General features: G+C 40.7%; 1 protein-coding gene across 3 annotated transcripts in view; it reads right to left on the bottom strand.

Moving 5' to 3' along the window:
* Positions 1-24133, bottom strand: part of ECPAS (Ecm29 proteasome adaptor and scaffold) — a 69276-nt gene that overhangs the window by 27672 nt on the left and 17471 nt on the right. For all 3 annotated transcript variants that reach the window (XM_075447181.1, XM_075447180.1, XM_075447182.1), the window contains exons 3-23: positions 22514-22630; positions 20791-20909; positions 19413-19565; positions 17074-17242; positions 16408-16547; positions 14848-14929; positions 14469-14588; positions 14205-14290; positions 13856-13934; positions 12626-12675; positions 12000-12066; positions 11773-11895; positions 10503-10606; positions 9376-9499; positions 7030-7110; positions 6047-6275; positions 5427-5518; positions 3627-3761; positions 1351-1516; positions 761-933; positions 180-281 (exon numbers count right to left, since the gene is read on the bottom strand). In XM_075447181.1, the coding sequence (XP_075303296.1) occupies positions 180-281; positions 761-933; positions 1351-1516; positions 3627-3761; positions 5427-5518; positions 6047-6275; positions 7030-7110; positions 9376-9499; positions 10503-10606; positions 11773-11895; positions 12000-12066; positions 12626-12675; positions 13856-13934; positions 14205-14290; positions 14469-14588; positions 14848-14929; positions 16408-16547; positions 17074-17242; positions 19413-19565; positions 20791-20909; positions 22514-22630 (2511 nt within the window). The remainder of the gene's footprint in view (positions 1-179; positions 282-760; positions 934-1350; positions 1517-3626; positions 3762-5426; positions 5519-6046; positions 6276-7029; positions 7111-9375; positions 9500-10502; positions 10607-11772; positions 11896-11999; positions 12067-12625; positions 12676-13855; positions 13935-14204; positions 14291-14468; positions 14589-14847; positions 14930-16407; positions 16548-17073; positions 17243-19412; positions 19566-20790; positions 20910-22513; positions 22631-24133) is intronic.

The raw sequence follows: 24133 nt of genomic DNA, 5'->3' as shown, positions 1-24133 counted from the left end.
AGAACATTTTAAACGCCCCAAACCTACCTCTGCTGTTTATTTCAAGGCAGTTTTAAAAAACACAGAAGCACTATTACAAAAAAACAGCTCCCCTTGTAAACTTGGCTCTAGAAATATAAAAAATATTCAACAGAAATACTCACTGCAGTATAAATAATAACACATTGCTAGTGCCTCACCTCCACAGAATCCATTAAACCCTGCAACAGCAGCTTCTGGTGGGGAAAATCTTCATCTCCCACTGGGAAGTAACCCAATGTTTGTATTGCTCGTTCCTTCATCTTAAATACAAACAAAAAACAAACACCATCATGTACCCGTCTTGTAAATCCACAAGATACACTTTAAACCCAGTCTTTCTCACCCTTGCTTAAGTTTCACTTCATTTACCAGAAGTTTGACATGCAAGTGACTTAGATTAATCAGTGCACCTCTCTCTCAAAACAGAGATCAAAACAAATGTCCTGTTACATTTGCTGATTATTTCCAAGTGAAAGAAGATACTTTCTTTTTTCTTGCATTAAAATTATGACCATTCACAGTTTTCATCCCTTAAGCTCCTACCTATAACTACAGAAAGCACAGCGATCAATTGCTAGACAATACTGGAAAAACCCTTAGCCAAATTCTGACTCACTGAAGCCAAAGATAAGCCTAATTGTTTTAAAAACCAAGGCTGAGCTTGGCAGGTAATACATAAACCTGGGGATGGAGCATTCCAGAAATGAACAAGAACCATAACAACACTACAAAATCTTGCCTTATTTGTTTCCTTGCTGGAAGGTATTCGGGCCAATAAGCTTTCAACAAGTTGCAGCTTTGTAAATCCTGTTCCTTCGCTGGGGATTGGCAAGGGGCCATTCCTGCCAATCTCCCCAAGAGCTGTACAAGCAGCCACCACAAGGAAGGGAGAGGTGCTGTCCAGAAAAGAACCTACAGGAAAAAACAAAACAGGATGACTTGAATTCTGTATTATTATTGAGCAGTGGGTAGGCAGGCACCTCTATTTAACCCATGCAAGGAGCAAAGTGTTTACCTTCTCTACAGCTGGAAGGAAGCATTATGCTAGAACAAAATCAAAGTGAAAAGAGACACTGAGAGGATTCTGGGCAGTGGCACTGCTCCTAATTGTGCTATGTTGGTCTATAAGCGAAGAGTCTACCTAATTCTTGTTGAAAAGGGTTACGCCCATGTATCTAATCAGATGACATTTTTACAGGCTGTAAATTCTATCATAGAAAGTGAACTCAAGATTAGTGTCTATGGGCTGAATATCTTAGAAAAGTCCTCAGCCTGACATGGTTGAAAAAAGAACTACTGCATACAGCAAAGTCTTAGGCAGGAAATTACCTATTGTCTCTGTCGTCAACTTTATGAGCTGTTCTTGTTCCGGCATGACTGCAGTGTTGGGCTGTTCAATGTCATGTAGCTCCATTGTTCTGATCTTCCCTTTGGCCAAGTACCTTCCCAGCGTAAATCCCAAAGCCAGCAAGGATCCATGTTGGACCTCCGGGCTCTACAGACAACACCAACAGTGCGGAAAATCTCATTTTCAAAGCATGTAACACTTTTCGCAAAGCACTTATTCAAAAACACATATGGACAAACCAGATGAGAAGGCACCCTGAAGAATGCAGAGTTCTAACACATAATGCAACAACAGAGAGTTTGATATTGCTAGTGTTCTCTGATGGATGGAGTCCTTTAAGATAAATTAAGAAAACTTAGAAGAGACTTAGGAGGACAGAATTAGAACTCACAGTCGCAAAGTCTACCCATTGGTAGCTAGGCAAAAGAAAATATTTAAAAAATCCACCTCACTTGATTTTTAAGTACAGACCTATGAAGGTGAACTAAGATAATATTACACTGCCTCTACTTAAAAACTGGGCACACTCAGATTAAGGGGACAAAATGTACTCTTCAACAAAAAGCAGTTAGGGGAATTACTCTAGATTTGCATTGCTAAGAACACACTTGGCCTGCAAATACCGAAGGCAAGGCCTCTACACAGTTCTGCAGGCCACAGACTGTGAAAACTACGTGTTACAATTAAATGTCAAGAACATTAATTTGACCAGGGCTGAACTGGCGCTGAGAGTATCTAATGATGGTGCTCATTCCCACAGGTGAATTCAAACAAACATTTTGTGCAGAAATAAGGCTGTGAGGCTTAGATGGTATCTTAATTAAAAAAATAAAAAAATAAAAAAAGAGGGCAGGGGCTTAAACTCAGATTAGTTCATATATTTGTTTTTTATCACAGCCCTGCAGAATGCTGCATCAGTGCTAATGTGCTGCTAGGACAGGATCCTCAAGATAGCTTGGCCACCAGGGACTGCTCCTTGCTGTGGTCTCAGAGCAGCAAAGCAAGCTGAAGATGGGTCCTTTTCCGCTCCCCAGCTACCCATTTACACTGCAGCCCTTTCTGAGACCCTAGAGATCACCACCACCCCTAGCTGTACTGATTCAACCGCTTTTGCACATTCGCAGCAAAGCAGAGCTCTGACTGACTCAAACTCAAACATGCATGGGAACACCCTGCTTTTTTGTGTTTCACAGTTCACATCTCTCTCTCTTTTTTTTTCAGCCAGGTTCTGAAAAAAGTCAGCCTTGGCTTCACAGGGGACTGTGGCAGAAAGCAGCAGCGGGGGACCATGACCCGCCTGTGCTGCCTTTGTGGCTGCAGCAGCTGCGCCCTACGTAAAACTGAAGCAATGACATGGCTTTGGTTCACAGGCACAGCTTTCACTGATTCAAAATATACTGTGTTTGTTAATTATGGCACAAAAAGATTAGCGCTTCTTGTCAGCATTTGAGCCTGTTACCTGCAATGTAAAATGGTGGTCCATTAAGTCCTTCGGAGATACTGATATAAAAACGTCTTGGGGAACTATAACCTAAAAATGCTACTGCTTCCCCTCCCTTTCAGGATTCAAGACATACCAGCACAGAAACCTGCCCAATTTGTTTTCAGGACTGCTTCTCCATGCTCTAGCAGCAAAACGTGGAGACGAGGATAAGGGAGGGGGAAGGAGCTGCAGGAGGAGGGAAGGCAGGAGAGCCCACCGAGCAGCAAGACAGCAGCTGGGGGCTGTTGAGCAGTCCGTGCTTGGTTGGAGGGAAGAATGCAGCCCTCACCCTGCAAAGGCTGCTGGCAGGACCAGACCCTGAGGCGATGGGGAGCCAGGAGGCTGCTACAGCTCAGGAGGGGAGGGAAAGTCAAACATTTTCTTAGTTCCGCAGGTACCTGTAGTTGCTCACAAATAAGGAACTGGTAAACGGTTTGAGGTAGGCAGTGTGATCCATTGCCAGTCTATGGGACAAGGAATATTTAGGTGGCTAAAACTGGTTAAACATGAGACAGTACTGGGTTTGCTTGGGAAGTGCTTCCAGGAAACCCTCCTACTGACCTGAACAGCAGCTTTGGGCATTCATTTATTTAAAGATATGTTGCACTCGCCCACAACAAAAATCGCTTCTCACCATCCAACTGGGAGTCAGGTAGATAATTTTACACCCAGATTAAGGCTAACACATCGTGGACACACTGTGAGATTCAGATTTCCTATCAGTTACATGACACAAGAAAAAACAAGAAGCAGCAGACAAAGCAAGGTAGTTACATGGTTGTCTTTTGTCATCTTGATCAGCTGCTCCAAGGAGGCCCTAAGCTCATCTCCAGACATGGTAGACAGCACTACAGAATAAAACAGGGCTGCAAGCTCGCGCATTTCTTCTTTGTTTGTGTTCATCAGGCTCTGTAGGAGTTTTTAAAAAGAAACATAAAATATGGAAGCAGCTTCTTATATAGTCTGCTCACACACAGCTTCATTATGCAAGCACAACTGTCACACAGATATATAAATAGTACTTAGAAACTGCTCTTTAAACCAACAGCATTATCATTTAGTAAGAAACAAAGAACCTAGTTCAGCAAAGCATTCATTACACGCTCTGCATTTAGGAGGAAGAGTACCACTAGCCACACGGGGGCTACTGCTACCCACCAGTTCTGCGTTAAACAAACTGACTGAATGCTTGGCTGAATTCTGTCTTCAGAAAAGATGTCCATATTTTGCATCCATACCAAGATAAAAAACCCCTGTTTTCCTGAGCTATTGGAGGCTTCCATTTCCTTTGTACCAACCAAATGGAAAAAAAAATCCCAAAACACTCAAGAGGTTAAACCAGTTAAATCCAATGGTGACACACACAAAAACAAGTGTCCAGGAAATCACCGCTCTCAATGCAAATTTATCCACTTTGTATTACAGAACTTGTAATATCTAAACTGCTAAAAAGGTGAATTCGGTAAGCCTCAGATCATTTGTTAATCCTACCTCTGCCACCAATTTGATGTATAATGCAACACACTCATGCGAAAAATTCATACCCAAACCTTTGAATGGCTTAGGCCACCACAAAGAAGGCAAAACTGAGCCAAGCAAACAAACAAGAAATGAGATCTGTCAGGCTCATGAAACATAATTCTAACTTCAGCTCAAAACTTGCATCAGGTCACGTAGCTAACTTCTAACAAACTCCTGGACCTGTTCCTTCCACTTGGCAAAGCGAAATCACACAAAGGATGATTTACAACAGTATTTCTGGAACTAGGTAGTATCAGTTACCACTCCTAGAAGCTTAGTTTTGCAAATGGACACTAGGCCAAAGAAAAAGTTTTTTCTGCAAACAACAAGCAATACTGAAAAGGAGAATATTTTCAAGTCTTCTCTTTCAAGGTTCATACCTGCACTTAAACAAGCTGTGGTAAATTGCACAGAGTGCAATGCAGCACGGATATCAGGGGAAATTATTAGAACACTTTCTAGTTTTTCTTTAACTCGACCAAGTATTTTTTTCTGCCCTGTTCCCCCAGTGAAACCAAAGGCAACCTGTAATAGCTTAGGAAATGCTGGATGCTTGAAGCACGTAATGAAAAAGCAGAAAGTTGCCTGAGCAGGGAATCTAGGGAAAGTAGAATTTTCCTTGGCTTATTCCCAAGAAGGCTAAAACAATTAGGGACCTAATTCATTTCATTTTCTGAGAAGCCACTCACTTCCTCCCACTGTAACATTCCCATTGTCATATCACAATTCCTTCATAAATCTGCAGAATTTTCTTTTGCTGTTTAATGGATCTTCTGATGAAGTGGAAAAACTGACTTACTATACCAACAGGGTTAATGACATAGCTTACCCAGCACATCATCGAAGAAAATCAGTAACAACAAAGAACCAAAAAATCAATCCTGCTACATATAACATCTTATGAGGTGTTGATTGTAGGTCGAAATACTAGATTTCAAATTATTTGCATACTTCGAAATAACACTCCATGCCACCATGGGAAACTGTCAGATTTTGCTAATGTCAAACCGCCCCCAACAAACAAATAAACCAAAAAAAGGGCTTTCAACTTACCTTTATCCAATCCATTTTGTCTACAAATCTGATGGCTAGTTTTTCTGGATACACTGAAACAACCTCTAGAAGACAATACATGACTGGCAAACCTAAACAGTAATTAAAGAATCAGGTTATTAAACAATTGAAGTATTTACAACAATCTAACAATCAGTGACAAAAAGAGGTGAAGAAGCATCAGGCATTTCAAAGCATAACGAACTAGGTAGGGATAACAAACAATACAGAATAATAGGGTACAGTACTGCTCAGAAATACTAGGAAAACTAATAGGAGCAAACATTCTGGTAGCAGTTTGTTCTAAAAGCACTGAAGTGTTTTAAGAGTACACTTGTCACAGATATGCTATTATCAGAGTGAGGAAGACACAGCATTCACTGGTGAGGAAGCTGTTATAGACAACGGCCTCACAATTTTAAATTATTGTGTCAACCGATGCTGCAATTTTACTGTACTGCTTTCTCCTACCGACACAGTAGCATAGAAGAGAACAAGTTTAAACTGAAGAGTATATAGTCCATATTGCAATTCTGTGATTGCTGCAGCCAAGTTCAAAGCGCTGGGCTTGGCAACTCCTTTCTATTAACTCCAAGATGCTGCCACACACAGCTTCTTACCTCCAACGCCAGCTAGCAGCTGCTGAAGAAGGCCAATATATATATGTACAGGGTTGGCTTCTGCACTTTTTGATGAGGAAGAGGAAGAGAAAGATATGTGGTTGCCAGACATGAGGTTTCTTATATAACGTCCAATGGCTGGAGCATGATCTTGCATATCTGCCAAGCTCTGTGAGTTTGGCACCACACCTGCACTGTGAGCAAGACACATCCGCAGATACAGAACTATCTAAGTAGAGAAGAGAAAAACACAGGATAATGAGTGCATGAGCACTTGGAAAACCATGGAAGAGGCAAAATAAAAGAAGAGGGAATATGCTGTATGTAATGTAACCAAAACAAGACAGTTTCTTCTTCAATCAAATCTAGACAGAAGAGTCAGCATGGAGACAGGAACAAATATAACGTGTAACAAATCTTAGGATCAGTTTCTGCAATAAGCCTGTGTAAGCAGACAACTCTACAGTGGCGGCATCACTCTCGAAAGATTAAGTCATACACAGACCTTTGGTTTACCATTAGCTGACGAAACCTCCTTGAAGGCAGTTCAGCCTGTACCCTATACCAATTTGGCAGGCGTACAAATGCAACCCAATGCACTGCTAATACAGACCTTGCATCACTTCTGAGTTTGTGTCTACAGATGACCGAAGCCATGGAATCTGCTATGAGAAGAACAGCCTCAAGGAACATAATGGCCCTTTTGCACAGGATTGACTGTTTCTCCCTCTGACAAGCTATTACATTAGGTATGCTGCAGAAAGCAGTGGGGCAGCCCTCTTAGGAACATCCCTCCTGTCCATCCCCCCGAAAATCCTGTTCAGACTGCTGTTTAAGGACAGGCAGATAAAGGATGGAGAGTTAATCCTAACATCTGTTTAAAAGAGGAATTTTAGAATATAGGGTGACTTATGGTAACTGTTCGCTTCTTACACTGTCTTCTAAATAAACAACATACAAGGAAGTAAAATCAAGACAATTACCTCTCCAAATGTGGCAGGATTGAACGGCAGTGCTGCAGTTCCAGTCATATATTTAGCTGGAGTTTTCATTCGGTGAAAGGCCTGAACAACAGAGTATATTAAGAGTGGAACATTCGGACCCATAAAGAGCAGAGATGTTGGAAAGGTCAACAAAGTTTTGCTGATGCAACTATGTTTATCCTACACTTAGCAACTGAAAAGGTACAACAGTTCTATAACAAGAAGGGCGCAGCGCACTTGGTAATAGTAGAGTTTAGGTCCATCAACTTTATGTCCCTAAACTCTGAATTCAAGAGAAGAAACAGCAGGAGAGGCTGGAAGAGGACAACATTCTTTCTTCCTCTAATGAAAAAAGTAGTGCTCTAGAATTTAAAAACAAAATACCTCATAAACTTCCAAACTCCGAGGCACCAGCTGGCAGGCAGCCTGGAAGCCTGGGGATGGCTGCTCTGCCTGGAGAGGCTGCAGAGCAGCCATCCTTCTCCAGCACCAGGAGGTGGGTGCCCCGTCCTGCGCCAGCCAAGCCCAGGGAGTCTCTCAGACTCTGCTACCTGCTAGGTAAAAGGCTGCTGCAGCAGGCAAGCAACTCCTCTCCGTGGAAATGTGAGCTTTGACAAGCAGCAATATTCCACAGAAAAACATCGGAAAAGAATGTTTCCAGTAACACCCACTGCAAATGTCGTGGAAAAGCGTATCTGTATTCTCTAGGTGATGTGCACATCAGGGCTAGGGCTGCATTCAGCAACGCAGCCTTGCATCTGAATAAAGACACAGGGCAGCTGCACAGAGGTCAACAGATCCTCACATCTCTTAACACGCTCAGATCTTTTGCTGCACTGTAACTTCAATGACATCAGCAACCAATAGTGAAAACCTGAGTTAATGAACCAGAAGACGACTCCCCTGAAGAACGGGTTCCCATCCACACCCAGCAGATCAGGTCCTACTCTTTCACATACGCTTTCTTGCAGAGGGAGAGAAGGATCACGCTAACTCACACATGAAAGCCATTTTGCATCTTGGCCTGCTGTGCCAAGCAATGCATACAAATCTCTCTAACATCTCCATCACTTGCAGATTATTCATGAAATGTGAAAACTCCCACTTTGAGATAACTAACCAAAGAAATGTACCTCCAGGATTTTTTAATATGCTTTCAGGACATGTAAGGAAGATCTGAAAAGTGCTCTGAAAAATTTTTTTTAAATTCATCCAAGAGCGAAGGAATCTTGTTCTTCTCAGTAGTGATTAAACTAGGTTGATCCACAGTTATTTAGTCACATTACAGAAGTCAAAGAAAATTTAAAAAAAAACTGCAAGGGGACAGGCATTTAATAGTGTTAACTAAAACTCAATCTTAGTTTCTTAAGTTTTTATATCTACTTGAATAACCAGTATTTTGGACAAAAGCAGGTTTTTCATAAAGCTTCAAATACTTCATACACCGGCAGAGTATACAAGCAGAGTGCAACACCAGCAGAGTGTACGACATTTCACAAGAAATCTCTCAGGTATGAGTTCTACCATCACAGATCTCTTGCAAAACCAGATGTGCTCCAATATTATATACTTCTGGCATTTTTTTAAAAAGTAGACTACCAGAGGGAAAAAAAGTATTGTCAGTGACCCTCCACATCTTCTTTATAGCTTATAAGCCTAGTATAGCTAGTATACACAGAAGTGTGTAACACAGACTAGATTTTAACACCCCTCCAGATGATTTCTCAGTGCAAACAGCCAGGGTAAGCTCTGTGGTACAATTTTTGACGTATCATTCCACTAGACTTCTGAAAGTTACTTACTTGGCCATTACTTCCACAGATCGCAATGAAGATGAATAATTAAGCCTTTAAGTCAACAAACCAGACTTCTTCGTTTATTCCAGTATCTCCATTCCTAGCCTGGAATCTTTTTTCTGTTTTATGCACAATATTATTTCTCACCAGCCCAACCAGACAGTGATCTTCCTAACCCTTCCCAGCCCTTCAAGAATGTGTTTGTGAGTGAACTGTGTATGAGTGAACATGTGAAACATGCTGTATTATCACCCTTGAGCACTGGATTCCTCACTCCACACATCTGCACAAACAGCATCAATGCAAAATAATCCCTTTGTTAAAGGATTTGCCTCCTTGTAACTTAACACTTGCAATTATTGCCAGCAGCAGGTAACGATGAGTGCTGATCTCAGCAATGGAATACTATGCGTGGTCTTCATTGTGATTTTGCTAACTTTATTCCTCGGGGGAGGTGAGGGAGACAGATACAGGGAAGGGAAGACCACACTTATTACATGCCTGAGCATTAGGCACATATTTGTCATCTACTGGGTCAGAAGCACTGTACCTTGTCTTGAATGTAATGCACCATTTCAGGGAAGGAAGGCATCTGCTTCCCAGAACTCTCCTTTTCATTTTTACCAGGAAATGTTCTCAGCACCCGCTGGGCTTCTCCATGTACCTCCTCCCGCCTTTCAGAAGAACAGATGAGAAACAGATTTTATTTGCACAGAACAAATGGTCTTTAATGAGCAGTAAGATATCTTGGGAAGCTGGGGGAGAGAGAATAGTTTTTAAATGAGAAGTGGTTGTTTTGAAAGGAAGGCAAAAATAATCCTGCATTAGAACTTCTAACGGTTTATTTTAGAGAAGGGGAAGAAAAAGCACAGTGATGAGTGGCCTCTGCAAAACAGTCTGGATCAGCCCACTTCTGCTCCTCTTGCATCCTGCTAGTGTTCACCACCAGTTCCTGGTTCCCACATCCTTGTCTTCCTGTCTGCTCCTCCTCCCCATCACTTCCTATATTCAAGCTTCAGCTGACAGCTACCAGGTTTATCACTATCTACCCAAGCAGAAGATCAGCTCCTGCAACAGTGCTGACACTGCAATGACAGAGCAGTTTGTTGCAATTGATCTGTTTAGCTTTCCTTAGTTACACAAAAGCTAGTCGCATCAAAAATCGAGCAATTAAAGTAAATTGGAAAAAACCTCACCACTTAAAGCGCAGTAACAGAAACTGCAAATTAAAGGATTACTGTAATTTAATGAGTCAGCTACTCCTCAGCAGAGAGTGGTAACTCTCACAAGTGCATGCTCCTGACTCTTTGCAAAAATAAGCTAAAATTGATGGAATTCGCCCAGACAAAATAATTTCTAGCCACTGTAAAGGTGATTTCAGTTAATGCATTTTTACTTAGCAATTGCAGCTGATCAATAATATGAAGTGCTTTAGTGACAGCAGTTCATCTGAAACAAGAAAAAGAATCCAAGCCAAAGACTACCACAGGGCACAGTAGCAGTTCCCCACAGAACTGTCAAGAATGCCTCTATGTAAAGGTTAATTTCCAAATTATAATTGATTTTCAGTGAGTGAGTTTTTATGTGCATACATACATACACACATATATATTGGATGCAAATATATGTATGTGTTTATGTATATGAAAATAACTTAGAAAAAGGAAAACAACTTACGGGTCTCCTGCAGCTAACAGGAGTAAGTATCTGGAAGGGATATGATCTGGAGGGAATACTGTGCTAGCAAATTTCACAGCCACTTGACGTACTTGAACTTCAGGCTTAAAGAGAAGAGACACAAACATATGGTTCAGTTTTAAATGAACACACTAATGACCTGCCCTCACCACTTGTAAGCCACCACTCATCTGTTTTCTGCTCTGGTACCAACATGACTTAAAGAGTTCAGACATTCTGAGACACCATTCTTGCTAACTCTTCATATGGCAGGAGAAGGGGAAAGGAAAAGCTAGCTTCTCATATATACACAAGTGGAGATGGAAATTAATTAAATACATGCACATTTTTGGAAATCATGAAGTATGGCTATTGCTAACTCTTACACATCTGAATTGCCCCACCCAGGCAGTTTTGAAATGAAGCACAACATATATCCTCTATCTACACGAAATAGAACTGCGCCTATGAGCAGCACAGCCAGAGGTGGAAAAGAAACATCAGCTTAGGGTGACCATCTTCTCTGCTGGGTTCAGACAGACAGTCTCAAAATGGTATTGCCTGGAGACCTAGATTGCTCGAAGCACCCAGGCAAAAGAGTCACCAGCATGAAAATAGTCTCTTAGAGTTACCAGTGCAACCACGAGAAATACATTCACCTCCACAGTCACCCCGAGTACCCATGCGAACACAGAGCACACAAAAACCACTCTTTCTGAAATCCCAGACCTCTGGGGAATTCTGAACACACACATGATACTCACTATAGTAAGAGAGTCAGTGAGGTGTGGTTTCCTCCAGATTAATGTCTCAAGGCTGAGTTCCTGGGGAGGTTCCCAGGTGCCTTTTAACGTTAGAAATCACACAGCACACTGAAATCCCCACTTAGCAGTGAACGATCCTTTCTACCAAACTCTCCCTTTCACAAAGCATTTTACAAGGTACCTTCCTTGAAGCATCTACTTCTCAACGTTTTCTTAAGAGGACACTACAAGAAACACACAGCACAACTGCAACAGCTTTGTTTCTTTGCAAAACAGAACACAAATAGAAAACTGCACTGTCACCCTTCTTGCACAGCCACTGTACCATACTACAAATATTTCATCTGAGCATACACATTCCCCCTTCTCCCGGACAGGCCAATATGTTCAGTAAGAAAAGGGAGATCCCTTCCAAAAGTATACGAACGGAAGTGCTAGGAAACGCGAAAACAATGATTAGCTCTTTTTTTTTTTAAGGTACTTAATTATGACTCCACTGAAAATACCTTTATCAAGTAAGAAGCTACGAGAGCTTCCATGAGGGTACGCTGTGCTCCTTCCAAGTTACTGTATGCTCCAACCATCATAGACAAGGCCTCCTGAATGGCAAGCCTAGTATCAGCATCTTCCTGCAGTACAAAAACGAGTTTTCACTTCACAGCACGCACAGACTAGAATTAAGCAAAACCAGCACAAAATATTAACGATTTCCCAAAGTCCCGTCAGCACCCACCTTGCATAAAGCTTCAAAAAACTGCTGTACCAGTGCTATATCCTTGGTAAAGAGCTGAGGCATTCGGCTGAAACAAGATATTTTAATTCATGAAGTTCTGGTTTCTTTAAATTGAAATGCTTCGCATTTCATTCGTCTTTCCCTCATCCCACATTTGAACTGTCACACTAAACAGGCAGCACAGAAAGTTTCCTCTATCTTATCCGTTTCCACCATGAAGCAGCACCCCACTACCCCACAAACACAGTTTGGAAAGCAAAATATTCTAAGGACAATCACTTAGCTCACCAGCACACCACTGAACATACCACTTGTCTAGCTTCACGCCCTCCGGTCTTTGCTGTACATTCCTTAAATTTATGTTTCTGGCAATCCAGAAAGTGGAACCATTTCTAAAATTCTGTGCATAATTCATGAGCTGCCATTAAATCACGGCTACAGAAGCTATCAGCTAAAAACATGTTTCTTTCTACACCTCTGGAGATGTCACAAGAAGAATGCTTTTCTCTGCACTGTACACTCAACTGCAAAATTGGCAGGAAGCATAAAGCTTGCTGCTGATAAATTAACAGATTACTCTGTAAAAATTATTCAAAGTCCCATTGCTTAAGTGGTGCTTCAGTTACCTGGAGAGCTTTCCAACCGCTGAATATGCCATTGACAGCAGTTTTGAATCCTTGAATGATAAAACAATAAATAAAACTCAGCGAACCCAGAAATACATAAAGGTGTATCTTTAATTATAATTAAACATTCACTTCAAATCCTGTCTCCAAAGTGCTGAAACAGGCTTTCATGAACAAAGAATGCTGGAACATAAAATAATCATATCCGGGAACATAAAATAATCATGGAATATCCTGGAACATAATCATATCCAAATAATCATATCCGAGAATAAAAACATTAGACAGGAACAGAGGGAGGATGCTTTTCAACAAGATCTAGAAAAATACTAATGGTGGCAAAATGTAAATCCACCTTCTGGTCTCAGCTAATCGCATTTTATTTCGAGAGAGACAGTTAAGGAGATTCAGGAAGTATATGAAACAGTAGCAAAGGGATATAAACCTTCCACTGGCCCTAAACAGCAGCTTTACACAAAGGAAGCTGTCTGCACAATGAATCCTGCAGATGACCAATGCAGCACGTTTATCGATGGGCTTACTTCCTCCTGAACACTCGTTTTTCATGCCTTTCCCAATGGTAGCACAGGCCCATGCGTTCAAACACTAATTCAGGCCAGAAGGTCACATCCAACAGTTCAAATGAACCAGCAAGAGGATCAAAGCTGCACAAGAGGCGGTCTGCAACATCAGCCCTTCAAAAGACACATGCAGGAGCATCGTGGGGAAACTGACTTTTGAAACAGCACTGCAAAGACCTCTCCAGGCCAGATGGGCATTTGCAGTTCTGTTTGTAACACCCTTCCCATAGCAATACCATCCCAGGACAGATGGGATGGAAGATATTACCAGAAGGCCTACACAGCTCCTTATGGCAATGGGGTATACTCCTGGAGCTCAGGCCCCTGTGTGCTCCAGAGTAATGAGTAACAGCAGCCACATGCTACTCTGGCCTCAGTCTTTAGATTACCAACACTTCTATTTCCTGAGACATTGCAAATAGTGCCAAGCACCCATCCATAGCTGTTTAACAAATAAAACAGTTTTCCTACACAGCCTTTTAAAGTATTTGCTTCTCTTCCAACAAAATTTCTTAAAAAGTATCCTTTGATAGCCATCTCAGGCAACTACCAAAAAGAGATTGCTCAGTTTCCATCATAAAGGTATTTGTCTTTTGCTTGTATTCGTACGAAGAATTACAGGTCTACAGTAAAGAAGCTTTCAGCTTACCTCTTTGTATTCATTGATCAGCTTTGTAAGTCCATTTAAGAGCATAGGGCCTAATGGCTTTATTTTACTTTCTGGACAACTGAAATCAGAGACACCAACAAACAAAGTATTATTTTTTGCATCCCTGAAAAGTATCTTCTCTCAGTATCACTTTTTCTTAACTTTGTTAAGCTGAGAAACTACACCTTAATGCATGCAAGCACACACACAGATTTCAGGATTAAGGGAAAAAACCTACTTCAGAGTTTTAGTACTCTTTCCTTGCCCTTAGTTCAGTTATGTATTTAGTAAACAGAGTGGCTTCTAGGCAAACGGCTGAAAAACACTGTGCTCACTCTGAATTACTTACATGATACAAATATGATGCACAAACTGCAAGGAAAGACTTCTCAGCTTTGCATTTGTGTTTGCACCAAAGAGTCCATCATAAACCACCTGGCCAAAAGGAATAAAGAGCAGATCAGAGAGTGTCTGGCTTCACTTCCAAAGGTTTACTAATTCCACTTCTTTAAGCACTGGAATCAGTAACAGTGCTTTCCTGCCCTAAGTACCGGAGGAACTGTATTATCTAGGTCATTAGGAAAAGCAGCTTTGGAACTTAATTAAGCATTACCTGAATGTTGGCTGGGAACGTTTCTGCAGCTTGCCTGGATCGCAGAAGATGAGGAACTATCTTCAGTTTAACACGGGTGCTGACTGATTCTCGTTTCATTTCTGGTTTCAGAACAGATCCCTGTCAGAAACACAGTTGAAATAATATCTTGCATCTTTGGACAGCAGTACTTCTAAGTTAGCTAAATTGCCTTCTGTTGCAAATCAGAACACACTGGCACAGAGAAAAAAAATTATGCAATAGCAAAAATGTTCAGTGAAAGCAGAGATCAAAGGAAATGATAGATTTAAGCAATATACGTATATCTTCTCCAAATAAGGCAACTAAACTAACAGCTTCAGAAATTAAGCAGGTAAGCAACTTTGAAGGCAAATCTCACCTCCTTGGTTTTCAGTGGTATATCCCCAAGATACACTTTATACATTTTGTTGATGATAGTAGGATTGTTCCAGTCAATTAAACTAGAGAGAAAAACACCAACATGTTATGATTCCAACCACTGATTATTTTTAAAACACGTTTTACAGCATTTTGCATCATATTCATAATCTTCCCAGAGTTTTAATACGTCTAGTTTGAAATCTAACCACTCCACCCACATCCACATAAGATATAATCACGACTAATTCTGACAATATAATTCCAGATAATTTCAATAATTTGTGATAAACCTACATGCTCCCTTCTCTCTCACTGAAACAAGACATACAAACCACGACAGTCTGCCGACTAAATACAGAACAGTCAGCTGTTAACAAATTTCTTCATATTCTTCAGTCTCAGTGCTCTGACATTCTAATAGAGGAAAGGGTATTTTTAATTCTAGGACAATTTCGTCTTGGTCTCTCAGACAAACCTGTCTGCCCACGATAACCATTTAATGCTAGCTGTTGATGAGACTGTTTGGAATACACACGTACCCCAAAAAAAGCCACAGAAAACAAAAAACTAAGCATGCCTGCTTTAAAGAAGTGGAGGACACAGAATCATCTCTTTCTTTCAGTAAAGCTACTGATTCCCAAGCAAGTGAGCTGTGAAGTACCATACATTTCTCATAAAAGACATTTAACATGCATATTAACATGCATTTTGTCCACACATGTATTTTGCTTTCCAAGCAAAAAATACCAACACAAAGGGAAAGATGAGACAAGCAGCAAAGGAGAGACTGCCTTCCTTAACCAGGCTGTCGTCACTTACTGGAATCATCTCCCCTGCCATGATCAAGGCACGTGATTGGATTCGAATGGAGAAGGTTTCACATTACATATTTGACTCCAAGTTAAACAGTCCTATACTTCTAGTAATACAGAAGCCACCCAGACATTTCACAGGCAGGCTTCTCTCACTCCAGATCTCCTACATGAGCCAGCAAACCTTGTACAATCAGTAACTCAGCAAATAGTACCAAGAGCAATTACTCCGACCTCTTGACAGTGAAAGACAGACATTGTCTTCAGATGATGAAATGTGGACTGTAGACGATCAAAAGCTTTAATAATGCAGAAAGCAGTGGCTGCCAAGCTTCCTAGGCTATGGTCCGCTTCACAATTACAGTCTCTTTACTCCCTTAATAAATTAACTGAAAGTATACTTTTCTCGTAAAGACAACATAGATAAGCTGACCAGTGGCGAACCACTAACTAAGGCCTTACTGACCATCAGCAATCCACAGATGGCAATCTGGAAACCAAGGAGTAAGAAAATGGCTCAAAAGAATACCACAATACCAAAGAAGTCTGGAAACAGACAGCTCAAGCTGTCAGCTCCATTGTGAGCCACACCACTTCCAGGCCTGTGTGAATACATGGCAGCTTCGCAGGTACGCCGGTGACTGCAGCCTTCCTCCTTTCAGAGTACTCTCTGGAGCACTACACAAATTGCAGCTAGCTTTGTTAGGAACACTAGCACCATTTTTTCCAAACATCCGAACTTTTACCTTTGTTTGCTCTTTAGTTCAAGGTCTGCTGCAGTGGCAACACTGTGTCTTGTATCACTGGAGGCTACAACCAGGTGTATAACAGCTTCAAGTTCTGGCACTTGCTCAGCTTCAATGAACTTCACTATCCCCAGCTTACACTGTTCAACAATGGGGAAAGTAAAGGCAGTGTTACTGACAAGAAAGCATACACTACAATAACCACAGCAGTTCAGCTGTCTGAAAACATGGCTTCAGCTTGCTAAGGAGTTCCCATGCTCTCCATCTCTTTAGCAGTGCCCTCCTCTTGCCTCCTGTCAATGCAGTCTCTTTTGGCAAAGTATCAGCATTACAATTAAGGACACTCTGCTACTTCTCTGCTAAAAAGGGATGCTTTGTCAACTTAAGAGAGTTTTGCAACGCTACTATCTTTAGGAGGAAAATGCAAGAGGAGGCTGCAGTCATGATTGCTTCCTAACCAGCTCTGAGAACTGCTGGCACCACCCATCCCATCTCATCTGCTCCTTAAAGCATCATGCAAAGTACCTCAATAAATTCCCTCAGGACAACTAAAAACCTGGTCAGAATTAGTTGCTTATTTTCCCCCTGGCCTTCCATTCCTCTTTCTGTAGCCATCCCTGTTACCATCCCCAGTTCACCGAGGAGCAGTCCCGCAGCTGCAAGTACCTGTTCTAGCAGCTCTGGTGTCCACGGGCTATCTCCAATTACTCTTTTGGCTGCATAAAAGCTCATTCCTGGAGGCGGCTGAGGGATTCCAGTACCTCCCACACTACTTGATGAAGAGCCCTGGGCCGACGGCATGTTTTGTCGACTCTGAGATTCATTTAACACAAACCTAAGCAGGTGGGAAAGCAGTTTCATTAGTGGCTTTACCAATCCACATTGTCAGCTGAACTAGATGCTGGAACGGAGGAATAAATATAACCTGTCCAACTTCACGTATTCTTTCATTAATACCATGACTTCAACGTAAGACAGAATTTTACCCAGTTGAGACTCAGCTACCAGTTATCCCAGTATACGCTGTGAGAGCCATAATAATCTCATTATAACTGTTTGAAAACAAACCTCACTTAGGAAAGGGAAGAGTCCACTGGTATTTCTGAAAACAGTTATCTCAGGTTACGAACCAGAAAGAATGATCTCTTTTGTATTAGAAGTGAATACTCAGACAGTACTACATGCAAGAAACTTGTGCTAAAAGCTTTAATGACTTTTGTATGATTTCCATGAAAAATGCAAACCTAACATGGGAAATAATGAAGCATATGCAACACAATGATGGGACAGGAAACAACCCCTGATACAAAAAATAAATAATATGATAATGTCTTGGAAAATGGCAGTTTTAGTGCTGGGCAGGGAAGGAAAGCAACAACCATAAAGGTTAAATTTACAGATCTTATTCTTCTTGGAGACTGGCTAGTCTAGCTGCCCTATGCACATCTCTCTACTCTCACAAAAGCCACCTCCACCTCTCCCTGTATCCTTGGAAGATAGTCCACACATGAAGACATCAAAATTGTTGTGCAGATAAAAAGAATTATTTTGCTCCAGACACAATCTGTTCTGCACTCAGCACACAGGCAACCAAAAGGAAGTAAAGAGTCTCAACAATAAGGATAAATATCCATCCAAAGTTTCATTAGTTAAAACTTTAAACGCTTCAACTTAATTATGAGCTTTAAGCCCTACAGTTAGGCTTTCTGGTTGTTTTACTGCACGCGGACTGGCAGGGCTACCTCACAACTGGGCAATGACAGAGCAAGTTCCACTAGGCATAAATTAGCTGTAAACAGCTGCAAACGGTCTCACCCCAGGGAGCAAGACTTCAAGAGACAGACATCTAGAGCCATAAGCTAGCAGAAGACACTCTTTGAGCACCTTCTTGTAACAAAACGAAACCTTCACCCCTACCCTCCTGGACCCTCTGAGTATTTAAAAATCGTCATGCTTGGCCAGAGTACAAAAGCACGGAAGGAAGTGAAGCCTCACTGCAAAGCCCAAGGACTGCATCTGCTGAAGCTACAGCCACAGCAGCATGAGGGTGAAGCTAAGAGCATAAACTGAAGAGTGTGAGCTGTGAACAGAGAAGCAGGCTAGGCTTTTTAAACTCTAGATGCTCAAATGGTAAGGAAGCAGCCCCCGAAACATATGGTAGGAGCATGGTCTCCAGCAAAGCTACATGGAGAAACATCACATGCTCACTATTTTAAAAGTCATTCCTTTAGGTTAATCCGTTCGGGTGAGCAACAGTTAGGTGCTCAGAAAAATCCTGCAGGAATCAATGAACTGTCAGAAAAAAGAAAAGTATTCTACTGATAAAATTCTTTTTATTTTCTTTCAAAGCAAAAGCTCCTCTAGCAATACAAAGACACTACAAAAGTCAGTGGAAAATAAATCTTGAGAAAGTATTGATTTTAAAAACTAGAAGATTCCTAACAAGCAGTGATCAGTAAATACAAGTTGCTCTGTAAATCATTCTTGCTCTCAGAAACAGTGCTCACACCAAGACACACCACTACAGTGAAAACATTTTTCATCAGAAGACAGATGAAAGACAAATCTTGTATTAAAGTTTCAATTCTGAAAAGCAGAAGTTTTCAGAGATTACGCTTGCTTATGACCTTGGAGGAATAAGACTTAAAACTCAGCCGCAGGAAGATGAGCACACATTTTGATCTGGCTTCTATTTTAAAGGTTTGGTTATTTAACAGACAGCTCACATGTCTCATAGCTTCACTTTGATCCCAAAAGAGGTCAAGGACAGAACAGGATAACACCTAATTAAGCAGAAAAAAGACGTTTTGTTAAATAAGGAAGATGGTGATCCCGTTCCTAAAATTAGGACCCTGCTTTGTATCTTACTAAAACATGTAACTGGCTTCATTCAAGCTAGGAAATAACAGCATATTTTAAATTTATTTCCAAGGATGCAGACTGTAATGTTTCACACATAAAGAACACACCAATACTAGAGAAGACTAGTATTAACTCTTACTTACCCATAAGGCATAAGAAGAACATCCAACATAAAGTCCAAAAGCAGCTGTACAGTCTTTGGTTTTTCAGCAAGATTAAATGGAGAAGGTGCTGCTTTCAGCGGTTCAGCAGGGTATTTCATATGAAAAAGGGTTGGTATTAGAAGATGCATTAGGCTGAAAAACAATTATATTTACTGCAACCATTTTAAAAAAAACACACCTGCTTATTCTTAACATTCAAGAGAGAAACCTTTAAGAACAAACCCGGTCTTTAACAGCAAAAAGAATCTTAATAATAGTTAAACTGATTCACAATCCAGTGGCCTCCATTTGCCACCTGATGTACTTAAAAACAGAAGGCAGAAGATAAATTAGAATGTATGCTTAAAAGAGAACACACATGTCTGTGTGCACACACACATACACATCTGGAGAAACAAAGTCACCACCTTTGTCCAGACTTTTAATGTTTTAAAATTATGCCACAAAATACAGTCTAAGACTGTCTCATCCACAAGAAAATTAAAATTTTAAATCTGAGTCTACCTAGAGCAGAGGCTGATTAACACTGTTCAGCTTCATCAAAGAGTGCACACAGACAAACACATTGATTAGATACCAGCATAGCCAGGTTTCACAAAGCTCTCTTCACTCATGTAATTGCTTTTCAGACAGAGGAAAACCATGGTCCCAGAGAAGACCATGTATTCAAGTATTTGAATTATGAAATCAAGTATTTCCACACTGATCTCATGAATGGAAGCAAGATTTTACTGCAAGACCTTTCAGTAAGGTCATTTTAAAAATACCTCTACACTGTCACAGTGATGTAAAGTGAATGAAGATACGATACCAACGGCATTTTCCCGTGCCAGCATGGTGGAAATCCACACAACATAAATAAGAAGCAGGTCCATAATTAATAGTCTTCTAGAAGTTCTTAGCACACAGCAGTTCCCAACTTTAATCTTTTTTTATTTACTATAACTTAGTGTTTCAAGTCAGTAGGAATTTTGCTCATCTCACAATTTAGAGTGGCTGATCTGAGACATTTACTGCTCTTCTGTTGCTGGACAGAGGACATTTACTGAATGCCTGGCCTTAAGCTGGAAACCAGAATTAACATGCATGGGGGAAATGGACAGGCATATCCACCATAACACAGCCCTCTTATCATACTGATGAGTATGATGCTGCAGATCCTGTATATTATTACAACACTACACTACACAAATTCTTAGTACCACTCAAACTACTGAATTGTTGATCCAAATTATACAATCCAAGAACATCCTAAACAATGAAGATACCACCAAGGAAAAAAAAAATCTTTTACCAATTGACACAAATTATTTCACTAAAATGATACCAACAGAATACCAAGAATAAGTAGCTATACCTGTCTTGCTGTGGCTGAGGTTTCCCTTCCATTGCAGTGAGAAGAGTTGGAGCCAATTCACATTGTTTTTCCACAGGCAGACGGGGGTATCCCATCTTAACATAAATTATGGTAAAATTCTACAGGAGGAGAAAGCACAGAGTATTGCAACTGCACAAAATAAATATCTGTTCTTTAAACTCTTCTTGTATGCTGTGTTATGTAATTGTGTGTCGGAAACAACAAGACCAATTTCTTAATTCTCAGGCTCATCGGACTGACAGCTATTAAAGGGGAGGCTCAGCAAGGCCTTTCTGAGCAGGCCTTGCTGAGCCTCCACTTTAAAAGAAAGAAAACAACAATGCAAAAAACCCTCTCTAGCTTCTCTTATTTGCTGCCAGTTACACCAAAAGCAGCTTTACCTGAGCAACAGGTTCAAGGAAAGCAAATGTAATGTTCTCTTTCACCTATTTCTGAAATAAACCAGAAAGCAATATTGAATAAATACAAAGTCAGCAGCATAGGCAAGTTTTCTCTTGAAAATGTGTTTCTAAATCATCGTTATTAAAAGCTGCAAATGCTATCCAAATAGAGTCCAGTGACACAACAGCACAGCAGAGCAATACTGAACCGGACTATCTAACTGCTATCACATTGATCCAAACCCAGACAAGAACTGTAGACGTAAGACTTACGTGTTCAACAACTGGGTTGAAAGAAATGTTCAAGAGGGAAACACTACACTTCTTTGTAGATGGCACTTGTTAAAATTTTATGAAGCCTCATGGCACATAACAACATGCATCACTCAGATACGTGAATGGAAACAGATTTTCAACATGTCCAGCCAAAAGCACAGTTTATGTCAAGTTTGTCTTCAAACAAGATGGTTCTTTTATTGCTCTACGGAACACACGCACTCTAGAAGCCCTCAGTCATTTCTAAAAAGTGAACTCTGGATAATCCCACTTTCTCAAAGACAATCTGAGACGACTTCTATGCTACCGCTGTTCAAAGTCTAAACATTTCCCCACCAGTTTCTAAGATGCTATGTTTTCCATTTATGTTACATATGACTGAATAGTCAAACGAGAAGGACAGCAAGTTTCCCTCTGATTTGATCACTTTTTTCATGAAAGTGATTCACAATAGATCTACCACAGGTGAAATGAAAACTGTCTTCATAGTTTCACAAAAACATTTTACAACTATTTTCACTTTTTAAATTACATTGAATGAAACCATCTAGTAAAGTTTCCCCATTTATAAGTTTTTTTTTTTCATTGTCTTTCTCAGCTAAGGTCCTGATCCTAAAAACACATAAAAATACAAGTCCTTATGTGTTCAGAAAAATATAGATGTTTTAAGTAGGACTCTGATCCTGCATGATATTTTAAGACCCTGATCCTGCACATATCAGGACAATGATTGGTAGCTGCTTGAAAATGGAGATTCTACTAACAAACAGACCCTCCACAATACAAGCAATGACAATTGATGCGTTCATGAAATGTCAACAGTAATTATCAGTAATTTGAACAGAATCAGTAGTGTAGCTGCTTTATGAAACAAGTTTCACATCAGAGTATAAAGTTTAGTTTAAAAAAATCTCTTAAAACATCAACCTCTTGACAGTAACATACTTTCCAGGAAAACTGACAGACCTAAACACAGCAGCTTTAAAGAATATTCTGCTTGTTACAAGTAGATCAGCAACTATTCTTGGAAGAACAGAGACACTTACAGTGACAAAAGAAACTGCAGAAGGATCCTGATATTGAACTAGCAATGTCTCTACTGGTAGCTGAATTTTTGGACGACTTTTGATGCGCTTATTCAGATGAACCAGCAGCTCCATCACCTGACAGGAGGAAAACAAAAATCTTGAAAGAAACACCATTAATTTTACTACTTTGGACTCCACACATCACTCTCAGTCCACTAGGCAGGCCTATTATAAACCTATCAGGCCTGAGCGTCCTGATTATTTACAGTCTAAGAAAATGGCAGCCATCATTTATTGTATTATCTTGAAACCACTCCGACATGTCTCTAGCCACTGCTAAGACAAAGACATAAAAAGTCCCAAACCATGCCAAAACCGATAAGCTCCATCAACAGAAATGTCAGGAAGAAAGGATTACTGAGGATGACCTGTTCTTTCTACACAGTTGGTTACTATTCCTCAGAACTGAGCCTGTCTTGGATATCTGCATTGCTGCTCTATTTTGTGGCAGTAGAGTAACTCCAATCCATGACATAGAACAAAAAAACAACAACAAAAAAACACTACCCGTAACAAAGTTCTCAAATAAGCATATGAAAGCTATGTTTGGAGTGGGACAAGCCAGGACTGAGATCCTTCAGGCAAGAGGAGCAGCCTGCAGGAGCCCTGTGAATGTCAGGCAGGAGCACAGTGCAGCCCTGCCCTGGGCAGGCAGAGCCCCGGCAGCCATTTTTTGTTTCCTCCCCTGCAAGGGTAGTTTTAGCTATTTGCTGAGCAGAATTGACTTCTTGCCTGGCAAGATTAAAACAGACCTTGAGCAAGCTCTTTAGTCTTCCTGTGTAAGTCATTGATAACATAGACTCAGGACACCTGTGCCAAGATAAGCATTCAAGGAACTCATTTAAACCAACCCCTTGTAGTATTCTGAGGCCAAAGGACTGATGAGCTAATTCAATGACTATATTTGGACAAAGGAAGCCGGAAGTTCAACTAGCAGACAAGTGAGGAAGACTATTGGAGATCACCGGAGGACCCCCAAAGACCACCAAGGAGGACGACTACGCATGCGGATTGAACATTTGCACATGTTTATGAGTTTCAAGAAATCATATGTTTATGTAGATGAATTCTTGGAAATTCTGTGAATATGTATGACTTCATAGTGCATAATCTTTGAAAGTCTGCCAAATCGTTGGAGCACTCATGGTGGAACAATCCCCAGTCCTGCCCAGCACTGTAATAAAGGATGCCTGCTTAATAGTAACTCTGTTGCTACTGAGTTTTATTTCAGGAACTCTCCGAATACTCCGTTTCCTCTTACGGTGAGGTTCCAACTTTGAAGAGTAGTATGTGCGAATCTTTGTATTAGTATCAAACAAAATAACATCCAGAATATAATCCCAAGAAACTGCATAGCTGACTATAAGTGTGTGATTGAGACCAGAGGTGAGCTGACAAACCAAGTAATGCTGGCAGCGATCAAATCCTTAGTATTTTAGAGAGTACTTTTTTCTGAAAGAAGTGAAACATACACCTGACTACAACAGTTTGAGGAACCTGTTAAAATTACCCACGGTGGCTGCTGTAAAAACACATGGCTGGACTTGGGTAGGTGTGAGGGTTTATCTAGTGTCCTGC

Source organism: Opisthocomus hoazin, chromosome Z, assembly GCF_030867145.1.
Source record: "Opisthocomus hoazin isolate bOpiHoa1 chromosome Z, bOpiHoa1.hap1, whole genome shotgun sequence".
In the NCBI taxonomy this organism is placed as follows: domain Eukaryota; kingdom Metazoa; phylum Chordata; class Aves; order Opisthocomiformes; family Opisthocomidae; genus Opisthocomus; species Opisthocomus hoazin.
The sequence above is the reverse complement of the archived record's forward strand: the minus strand, read 5'-3'. Positions and strand labels throughout refer to the sequence as shown.